The sequence below is a fragment of the Cynara cardunculus genome (assembly GCF_001531365.2).
Source record: "Cynara cardunculus var. scolymus isolate 2C chromosome LG 13, CcrdV1, whole genome shotgun sequence".
NCBI lineage: Eukaryota > Viridiplantae > Streptophyta > Magnoliopsida > Asterales > Asteraceae > Cynara > Cynara cardunculus.
In genome coordinates this window covers 49126-60740 of record NC_037540.1, presented here as the reverse complement: position 1 = coordinate 60740, position 11615 = coordinate 49126, and the positions used below count along the sequence as shown (strand labels likewise).

The window sequence follows — 11615 nt, the reverse complement described above, 5'->3', positions numbered from 1 at the left end:
ATATCACTCTGATTACGTGATATAAATATAAAAACCTTTCAATGTTTACCAAATAATATCATCAATTTCTCTTTCGATTATTCTTATTTCATTTAGATTATATTTTATGTTCTTTTTGAAGAATATTTTCTAAATCTTTTTACTCTTATTAAATTGTATGGAAAATAAATATTTTAATGTAACATATTTTTTTAACAAATATATATATTTTTCCTTTCAAAAAAACACATACTTTTTAACACTTCTTTCAAAATGTTACCGATGTAAAATGCATTTTACAAAAATTTTAAATATTGTTTTATTAATGAATAATTTAGTTTTTTAAAATAATTTCATCATATTTCCTTCCGATTATTCATATCCCACCTATATTATGTTTTTAATCCCTCTTTCTAAAAAATATTTTAAAAATGTATGAATAATCGCAAGGGAATATGATGAAATTATTTAAAAAACCGATGGTTTTTATTTATTTATGTCACGTAATCAAAATGACGTGTCTTCCACGTTTCACGTGAATGATGACAGGACATAAAAACTTGATAACTTTTATCATGTTAACTTGATTCATATCCAAAAGTTACTTAATGCTATAATGGATAATACAACAATATTTTAACAAAAAAATAATTTTAAAGTTTATTGCTATAAAAAGGAAAATGATAATACAAAATATTAATAAAAAACAACTTGAAAATATATTACTATAATAAAGAAAAATGGAAGTACGGCGACTTAATAAAAAACAGTGTGATAATATATTATTGTAATAAAGAAAAATGAAAGTACGACGACTTAATAAAAAACAACGTGATAATATATTATTGTAATAAAGAAAAATGAAAGTATAATTTCATGATAAAAAGAGTGTGAAACTAAGTTGATAAATTGATATATATATATATATATATATATATAGAGAGAGAGAGAGAGAGAGAGAGAGTTTGTTTCAGATGAAACCTATCACATTTATACAACCAATGCAACCCAATAAATTAAAATATTTATGAAATGATGAGAGTTCATTTATTATGATTTAAATATTTATGGAAGATGAATAAGATTCATTAATTATGATCAATACTTTATATTAGGAAACAATTAAAATTTTTATGAAATTACATATTCATCAAATTAAATGGACGGTTGAAATTGAGTTGTATTGGTTGTACAAATGTAAGAGGTTATAATAACCCACATCTCTATCTCTCTCTCTATATATATATAGTATATATAAAGAGTAAATATGATGTTTGATCCGTATACTTAAAATGACTAAAATCCTCTATAATTGACTTTTATAATAGAAAAAAAAAAAACTAAAAGAGTTAGATTTAGGGATCCAAAGTGATATAAAATGAAACCATATATATTTTAAAATAGGGATCAAAGTGTTAAAACAAACACATAAACCAAAGAGACTAAGAATGTAATATTTTATGAGAGAGAGAGATTAATTTAAATATGAATGGAGTGGGATCGCATTCCAAATTGAAGAGTGGAATATGACATGACGTTTTCCTTTTTAATTCATTTTTTTAATTAATTAACCCAAACCCAAACATTATTTTACATAAAAAGAATATATTATATTTTGGAAAGAAACAAATAAAAAGGGGATAGGATAACAAAAGGATGAGGATAAAACAGACTCTTTTATTTTTATTTTTATTTTTATGAAATAAAATACAAGTGTAAAAGCAAAACAAATTAGTTAAGGGTGTTATGTGAAATTTGAAAAAAAAAATAAAAAATAAAATAAAATGAAAGAAGGTATTTTTACAAGATGAAGAAAGCGGCGACTAATAATAATGAACATGAACTCAACCTGGCTGAATCCATCAGTTTCTACTACTAACCCTTTCTTCTTTTCATCTCCTCCTGTTCCTATTAGAGCTTCACAGATGGCAGCCACCACCACCACCACCAACAAAATCATCGACTCCCATTTGCACGTTTGGGCATCTCCCCAACAGGTTTCAATTCAATCCAATCCAATCCAATCAAATCAAATGTTGGGTTCAAATCTTTCTACTCAAATTCATTCCTTGAATGCAGGCTATGGACAAATACCCTTACTTTCCTGGCCAAGAACCCTCCTTACCTGGTAATTACGATTTCTTGCTACATGTAAGTAACTCCCAATTCATATTAAATTTAATTATATTCCTTCTTAATTGTTTACTTTGTATTTATATATATATATATATATATATATATATATATAGAGAGAGAGAGAGAGAGAGAGAGAGAAAGAGATTATAGAGATTAACAACCCTTTCATCAGTGTATGGAGGACGCAGGCGTAGATGGTGCAGTTATCGTGCAGCCCATTAATCACAAGTTTGATCATTCATATGTAACAAGGTCTCAGTTGACATCATAATTATCCAAATCCATATGCATTCTTAGTTACAGATGATAATTATGTTTGTGGACAGTGTGTTGAAGAAGCACCCATCCAAGTTTGTTGGTTGCTGCCTTGCAAATCCAGCACAAGATGCCACTGGACTCCACCAACTTGAACATCTTATCTTGGAGGTCTTTTTCAGAAATTATTCCCAAACCTACAATATATCTCTTACAATTTCTATTTTATCTTTAGGATGGTTATCGTGCTGTTCGCTTTAATCCCTACTTGTGGCCATCTGGTCAGCTGGTAATTAAACATCCTTAATTTCCTGCTGCTTTTTGTAAATATTACTTACATGATCCATATTTAATTAAGTATATAATATTTTCAGATGACAAATGAAATTGGAAAAGCAATGTTCTGGAAAGCAGGAGAACTGGGAGTGCCTGTTGGGATCATGTGCATGAAAGGTCTTAACTTGCATATCTCAGAAATTGAGAAGCTGTGCACTGAATTTCCCAAGACAACACTAGTGCTTGATCATTTAGGCTTCTGCAAACCTCCTACGTCAGCTCTCTTTCTCCTTCCATCTCCTCTCTTATTCCTCCTTGAACATCATCTCATTTCATTGGCTGTGCTTGTAGAAATGAGGATGAAGACAAAGCTTTGTCACAGCTGTTGGAGCTATCAAGATTTCCACAGGCAAGCAAAGCCTTTATCGGACTTGACTTCCTTGCTGCTAATACTAATACTAATACTAATACTCATGACAACCATCTTTGACAGGTATATGTAAAATTTAGCGGCCTCTTCAGAGTTTCAAGAAACCCATTTCCATATCAAGATTTATGCCCGCTTCTTTCTCAACTGGTCTCTAGCTTTGGTGCCAATCGTCTCATGTGGGGAAGGTACCTAATTCATATTTCCTCTCAATATGTGCTTCATAATGCTAATTAATTAATAATGATATTTTTGACATTTGCAGTGATTTCCCTTTTGTTGTTCAAGAGTGTGGTTACAAGCAAGCAAAAGAAGCCGTATACGTAATTGCCAATCAACTGCCTTTATCATCTTCTGATTTGGAGTGGATCATGGGCAAGACGGCTATGCAGCTTTTCCAAGGACAGTCTTGATTTCATCACTGCTTGTTTTGCATATGCAAAATGCTTTATTAATTAATGTATACTCAACCACTGCACGCATCAATGCATGTCACAACAAGTAACAAGTCTCTCTTTTTCACTCTCTTCCATTCCATATACAACACCACCACTTATTTTTATGTTATGCCTTCCAGGATCTAGCCTGGAGAAATGAATCAAAACTACATCAAGAATACAAAGAAAATGACTCGTTGTTTTTAACTACATCTTCATAACCAAACCCTATGTAACATCACAACAGCTAACTAATAATTAACAAATACATGCACAGCTTAATCTTCTATATGTTGAATCTCACCCATCATTATTCGGTTGCTGGTAACCTTGAAGCCAAGAAGGGCTGGGTCAATTTGCCTCCCCTTTTTCCCTTTCTTCTTCCCATTTTTGCCCTCCAAACCAGAAGCTGTTGCATGACTCTTTCCATTGCTTCTAAGCATCTCACTGAAAGATACATCCGCATCACTACACGATGATGGTCTTCTGAAACGTACCTCCTTGCTGTTTTCACCTCCTCCTGCCTCTCGTCTTCCGCCTAATAATAAAATCCAACACTTGAAAAGACGTCATCATACTTGTATATTAACATGTGAAAGATGACATATGGTCCAAACTTATTAACTAGGAAATTTTTATAAAAGAAAGAATACATATACATGTAACCATGTGAGCCATAGAGTTGATAGCTCCATAAATCTCTTTGTAGAGACCATGGACGATACCCACGAATAAAAACATTGCATTTACCCCTTCAAGTCATGAAAAAACTGCTGGAGCTTTCCAAGCATTGAACTTTTTTTTATCATCAAGACTTTATAATGAAATCATTATCAAGGCTTTCCATGAATTGAGAGACACAAAAACTGCCAATATCGCCCATAAAAAGTATTACCTTTTTACATATTCAAGACATTGAATGACACTTGCCCCCCGAGGATGAGAATTTGCACACAAACACACTAAGAGATCACCCAAGGACACACTTTGATGTGGCATGTCCAACATTTTTAGCTAATAAATCCATAAAAGCCTCGACCCACTCTACAAATTATCCTCCAGGAATATCATCCTCAGTTTTGACTATCTTTTAAATGCAATAAAAACATACTGACAGTACTTATATGTTCATCAAAGTGAGCCAATAAAAATGTCAAAAAATGAATATCAGGATTTTTAGTCAAGCTAATTACAAAAACTGGTTGATACTTCACTAAGATTTGTTATGGTGCTTCCTACTTAATGATTGCCTAGGTCAATGCAAAAGAGATTTAAACAATTGCAGTGTATACCTTCATGGGAGATCATAGTAGGGACATTCCTCCCTCTGACATCTGAATCCAATGCCATCTCAGATAACCCTTCATGTGATGAGGCTGCTCGTGCAACTGCTGGAAGTTTCAGCAAAATATTTTCAGGCCATCTGGAAGTAGCGGTCATCCTGCAAACAAAAGCTAGTGCTAAAAGATATGCTGAAAAACAAATTCTCAACAGTTTTATCTACTCACATATTCCAATAATTGTAGAATAATTTCAGACAAAGTAAAAACAACAACTGCACTTATGATAAGCACAACTCAATATTTAATACTACAACCTCTTTACCCCTAGGGGCACGGGTATGGTCTGCATACATCATACCCTCCCGTACCCTACTTCCAAGTCGCATATACTAGGTACATTTGGTTTAGTTTGGTTTGTTTATACTACAGCAGCAAGATGTCCATTGTTCCAGCCAGCATTAAGAAAAACAGACAAAAACCAATTAAGACACAATGAAGAATCATTTTAACAAGATAAAGGAACATGAAAATTAAGGCTGTAATAGGTTTGGTGTCTGAGATGTGGATTGGGATTTAATTATTTTCCAATGAAGCTTCAGATTGATACTGCTATTTAATTGAAATCCAAGGAGTTTTAAGTACATTTCAATTAAGCTCCAAGTGCATATGAATGGTATGGATTGCTTAACCACTTCCAGGGAAACTCAAATAGAATGACAACACAAATTGATTTTGCAGGTATGCAAAGATCCTATGAAATTTTGGTTCTATTACAAAATTATAACACCGTCGTATAATAAGCTTTAGGGTCTTTAAGACCAATATTCACAAATGATCTTGACATACAAACCCAGATCCTTTTGACATGGAACCACAATGGTCTATCACTGGAAGCATATTGCTTGTGCATATATGAGAACTGAAGAGCAATAAATGATGGCCTCGATGAATATGACAAGTCAAGACACATCAAAGACCATCGTACACCCAACAATATTCAGATCATGGAGGCCACTGGTAAAATGGAATATGTTTGTATTGCTATGCTATGTTCGTATTTATGCAAACAAGTACCTACATGTATATTACATGCATATCAACCATAAACAGTAGCAATAACATAATAGAAGTTTTGAAGTTTCACTTCTGAAAAATCCATTGTCTGAGATGCCTGTGGAATGAATTTCCACCACAAGACTATCATATTACATCTCTTCCAGGCATGAGCGTATTACAAAAATTTAGCATCCTGGTGTACAAGTCCAATATTATAAGTAGTTTTTCTTACCGATCTTTAGCCTCTCCTGAAAAAGAATCGGTGGGTCCAACCTTGTCAACGTATAAGCCAGCATTCCCACCTGGAACCATGTCAGAAACATTAGTCTACATAAAAGAATAATGCTAAAAGGAGGCAAAAAAAGAATATAGAAACTACTACCAAAGCCAGGTGAGTTATGCCTGCCAATAGCATCAATTGACATCCCGCTGTGATCTACAGCAGGAACACCACCCTCTTGAGCCATACTTTCTTGAGCTTCTGCAGCTTGACCCTTCATTATGCTAACTTCATCTTTGTGTGACCTCCTTTTCCCCTCCACATCCAAGAACTCTCTTTCCATAGGCAGCATGCCCTCCATAGAGTTTGTATAAACTGTCTGAGATGATCCATTTACACCAAATAATGGGCTTTCTTCATGCATTGCTCCAGAATTTGATCCAAGGTCCAATCTGTCATTACCTTTCAAGCTAACTATTGTTTCATCCATGGATGCACCTGCATTAGAGCCATAAGATCCAACAACAAATGGGTGGTTCAGTCCTACTTGTTGTTCTGCGAGGTTGAAAGAACGACTTGAAGAGATCGTCCCAGAGTAAGGGCCCGAAGGTATCCCTCTTTCAAATGGAGTTCCATTATTTATATCCAATGGTTCGGTAGGTTGATTGCCTGGTTTCTGGTGTAGTAATTCCATAAGAAATCTTTTTGAAGTGTCATCACTGGTTCCAGCAGACATCCAAAGACGTGGATCTTCCGAGGTCCTTCTCGCTTCCATATCTCTTTTCTGCCTCTCGTTATTAATATGCAAATGCTGAATCCTCGACTCCATCCAGCCATTTGATATATGCCCATTGTTCTCAGACCAGGGTCCCTCCATCACATCCAAATGTGATGGACGAACATTACTTGGGGCTAAAGGATGCTGAGATTGATGAGGGAAGACACTTGAAGGAAACCGGCCTACTTGATTAGCATGGTGTAACTGAGCATTTGAATCCTGTATATCTATGTTCTGAGCTCGAGCTAAGGAATTTGTAACATCAATGTTCATTCCTGGACCACCACCAGGCATAGACAATGACCTTTCATACGGTAGCAAGTTAGTCATAAAGGCCACGCTGAAGCCGTTCCTGAACTGAAAGGTTCTGTTCAATACGACTCAAATCCTCGGGAGATGGTCTCTGTTGCTGCTGATAAAAATCTAAAGGATTGAGTCCAACAGAATTAACTCGGTGAAGACCAACATTATTTCTAAGAAGCTGACTGGTTTCATCTACAGGCCAGGTAGAACCAAGCTGCATTTCTTCCTCCATTTCAACCCTCTGCCTCAACCCCATAGGCAATTGCCTCCCATGAAACTGATCATGCTGAAGCATCTGATGTTCTAAAGATGGCACCTGTCCATGCCTAGCACGCACCATCAGGTCCATGAGATCATTTGGGTGCCCTTGATGAGGCGAGTGACCATATTTTGCTTGAATCAGATGCTCTATTGATGGATCAACATGTCTTTGCTGATGCTGCGAATGCTGTTGCAGTTCACTTAAAATTTGATGCTTCAGAAGAATTTGATCAAGCGCATTATTGGATCTCACAACATCATTATGCAACCTGCCACGACCATCTTGCATCTGATTTTGTACCAGTTGTTCAAGAAGCATCTGCTGTCGAGACTGCTGCTCCTTGAGTAGCATTTGTTGTTGGTGGAACTGCTGTGGATGCAATTGAAGCGGTTGTTGAAGTTGAATGTGCCTCTGCTGCTGTTGCAACTGAAGTGCCAAAAAGTGTTCAAGATCTTGCCCAGTTTGACCGGCTAACTGTTGATTTTGACCTGGAAGTTGATCGAGTACAGGTTCATTCAAATGGGAAGCAGATAACAGATTATGCTGCTGGAGTAGCTGCTGTTGAATGTGTTGAGCCCTAAGTTTCTCTGCTAAATCAAAGTGATTGGCCTCTTGATCCATATGCAATGACTGGCCAGCATCAAAGGCATCTTGATACAAGTTGCTTTCAGAATGTGCGTTTCTTCTGTAAACAGCAGCATGAGTAGAATCAGCCATTGCATCCAAAGAAGCAGCCCCTCCACAACCAGCATTCATAAGTTGCCGCTGAATACCACCAGTAAAAGGTGTCTTAGATGGTAAATTTTTCCTTAAGCTAGATCCATCAAGCTCAGACCACAACAACCCAAATGGATGCAACTTATTATCATTCTGGCTTCGTGTGCCAGGTTCAGTGAAGTCAGTTGGAACCGTGTGGTTGTTCACAAAATTTCCAGAAGGCACGCCTCTTAAAGCTTTCCCAATAACGTCATGACTGCTACCAGGTCTTCCTGGGAACACAATTTCTGCAAGGGAAGAAGAGAAGAGATAATGGAATGAAAACATTACGATGTGATCAAATAGAAGGCTTAATTAGAAAAACAGATACAAATGATGTATAACCTTCATCATGGAAGCCTTGATCCTCAGAACATGGAAGTTGCAAAGGAACTTCATGCTCAGATATTCTCAATTGAGCATGCTTTGTCGATAAACCATTATTACCACCGAACTGCCAGTGAGGATCAGCTGCTGAAATGCCCATTTCAGAAACAGGAGCAGACACTGATAGGCCAGCATCCAAATTCCCTTCGAAAGCACCAGCATGGTCAATATTGAGACTTGGACCATTCATGGTGGTGTAGTCATGTGTGGTTTTTAGATGTGGCATAACCACTCCTAATTCCTCAAAAGGAGTTCCCTCTGGTGCATCCGCCACGCGAACTGGTAAGTTTGACCCAAAAAACCCTTGCTCAAACCATGAAATGATGTCAACCCCAAGAAATGGTCCCTGGATCTCCCCTTGGGGATCACAATAGTACAAACTTAACTCCTCAGGTGGGATATCGCTAGCCAAATGTTTATTTGTATTACTCTCTAAGGGTTGCATATTTCCCGTCCAATACTGCTCAGAAGATGGCATTACAAAGAGAGCGTTTGAATCATTAGGATGCGCCGTATTGGTGTCAAACGCAGATGACTGGACTTCATCAAACAGCTGATGCTTAACGTCTTTAAAATTAAAAGGATCGCCATGATTGGGGCCTACAATTCCACTCTTTGACCTAGGTGTTTTCACTTCATATCTGGACTCCATTTGTGCAACCATCTCAGAAACTCTTTGATCCCTATTCCAGCTTGTGTCTTGCTCTGCAACGAAGTACAACTTTGCTTTATAATTGATTGTTAAAAATGTCAATTTTCATGGATATGAAAATCTACTCACCATCTGTTAAGTTTGTTGAAGGACCATTTAACTGTGGGGTACTCTCAGCATCTGCTTGATGAGTCTGTTTATTTGGATCAACCAATTCCATCAAGGAGAGAATACCATCTTTTCCCGCGGTGGATCCAAAATCTCCAACATCTATATAGTATGAACTCGCTTTTTAGATACAGAAATCCACAAAGTACGAAAAAGTTACACCAATGGTGTATACATAGAGATAACATCAATTACCTGCAATATTCTCAGGTGATCTCACTTTTCCAAGTGAATTGTAGGACAACTCACTGCTGGTGACTTTTCCCTCCCATATATCACCAAGAATAGCCTATGACCAATAGATTAACTAGTGAAATCTATATAACAATGAAGTTACTGAAAGAAACCGCTAATATACAGCTCCGTAAATTGATCTAAATTTGACTATGTGAGAATACTTTTGCATACCTCCTCCTCTTTACCAGGAGCAACAAAACCCAGTGGTTCCGCAGGCATTACTTGTGTTATAGGAGGTTCTTGCGTGATTTTCTCAGACATGTTAGCAAAAGATGGGTCAAGCTTCTGTGTCCGGTATATATCAAGAAGCTTTCCCCTTGGATAGAAAAACATGCCAGCAGAAAAACATGACTTGCCAGGAACACTTTCGTCCTTCTCAACGAACCCTGTAGATGAAGGCCTTGCAGTTCCACTAGACCTGCCACGTCCAATGGTAAAGCCCATGTTTGAACCCTCGGTCCATCCTCTCTCAAGCCCAAATCCAGGTGCAGCACGAAAGGAGCCTGGTCCAGTAGAATTTGCCTCCATTCTGTGGCGTGGCCTCCATTTATTACGGGAGTCGGGATCACGCTCAGAAATTAATCTAGTGCTACTTGAGTGTGTTTGAGTGTCACCATGTCCATCTTCCTTTTCAACATCAGTCCTCTTCTCAGTTCGGGATTCCTTTTCTTTTTCATCTGGACCCTACCTAGATGACCATTTGCTATCACGTCGTACCTCATGCCCAGAACTACGGTTACCAGCATCATGCCACCTATCAGAGGGAGGCGGAGCTCTAGTATCAGTGGTCTCTCTAACATCAACACGACGGTCAGTTTTTCTTCGCTCTCTTCTACCAAGTAAGCCTGTTTCTCTTTCTTCTTCACGCCAACGGCGACCACTTTCTGTCTCACTTGCAACTTTCCTCCAATCTTTCTTGTCATCAGCTCCATCCGGAAGCCACTCCTTCACATTCGAATCAGCAGAACTTCCAAGAGAGAGAGAACTTGGTGCGCGCATTTCCTACCATCATAGTAAGAAAAAAGATGATCTTTCGGAACAGAGGTAGATGGTCAGAAACACAGACAGCATAGGCGGATCATGGGTCCATGCATTAAAAGGAGTGCCCCAATTCACTTCGACCCTAACAAAAAAAGTCATCTCGCTAACAAGTCATGACCGCAGACTTCCCCCAGCACCCAATGTGTTCCCCCAGTTGCCAGAGGTTCTGGATCCACCACCAGTCAGACAGTATATATGAAGATTCTTAGAGGCCTCTAATGATTTAAACAGAAGATAACTAGTGAGAGAGCTGATGACACAAGAAAAAAAAGGAAGCACGGTAAATGAGAATGATGCTTTACGCTCAGGTGTTTGTATTTTCCATCCCATATCTGTTACTACACATCTATCCTTGCATGAATGTACATGAGAAAAAGAATGCATAGAAAAGGTAGTGAGTGAATAGGGACAGTCCCAACATACATCACAGTGTGTACTCAAAAGATAACGCTATTTGTCAAAGAAAGGTCTAATTTCACAACTGCAGTGCCATTTGCAGCATGTAGCATGATTTCCTGATACCATGTTTTTATAAATACATCTAAAGGCAACTCTTATTAATAACCAAACACTCACCATCTTACTCTCGCCTGGCTTAGCATAAAGCCACTAAGGAGACAAGGGAATGTTGTTGTCCAGAGCTGCATGATCTTCAATAAATCATGTAGACCACAAAAATCATAAGAGCTCAAGGAAAATAATTATGGAGAGATAATAGTAGAGGAAAAAAATACCACTTCCAAACCATTCCCATAGGCAGATACTGTAAAACCACAAACCATGTACAAAATCTACTGTAACGCCCCCAGAACCCCGTAGCATGATATTGTCCGCTTTGACTAACCTGCCCGCTCAACCAYAAAGCAGTAGTCGCACGGTTTTGTTTCTGGCAGCCGCACAACGCAAGCCCCAAAACCGGTCACACTAGGCTGAGGTATCCACACCCTTATAAGGAGTGCTTA

At 37.6% G+C, this 11615-nt stretch overlaps 1 protein-coding gene across 2 annotated transcripts; it reads left to right on the top strand.

The window, feature by feature from the left end:
• Positions 1-1783: 1783 nt before the first annotated feature.
• Positions 1784-3597, top strand: LOC112524690 (4-sulfomuconolactone hydrolase). 2 transcript variants are annotated; one of them, XM_025134632.1, is made up of 9 exons: positions 1784-1976; positions 2059-2130; positions 2288-2367; positions 2442-2541; positions 2606-2659; positions 2745-2920; positions 2998-3055; positions 3140-3261; positions 3339-3597. In XM_025134632.1, the coding sequence occupies exons 1-9, from the start codon at positions 1812-1814 to the stop codon at positions 3484-3486; spliced, it is 975 nt and encodes a 324-aa protein (XP_024990400.1). In that variant the 5' UTR covers positions 1784-1811; the 3' UTR covers positions 3487-3597. The 2 variants fall into 2 exon arrangements, with proteins under 2 accessions (XP_024990400.1, XP_024990402.1); XM_025134634.1 differs by lacking the exons at positions 2288-2367; positions 2442-2541 and having other exon boundaries at positions 1793-1976.
• Positions 3598-11615: the final 8018 nt, after the last annotated feature.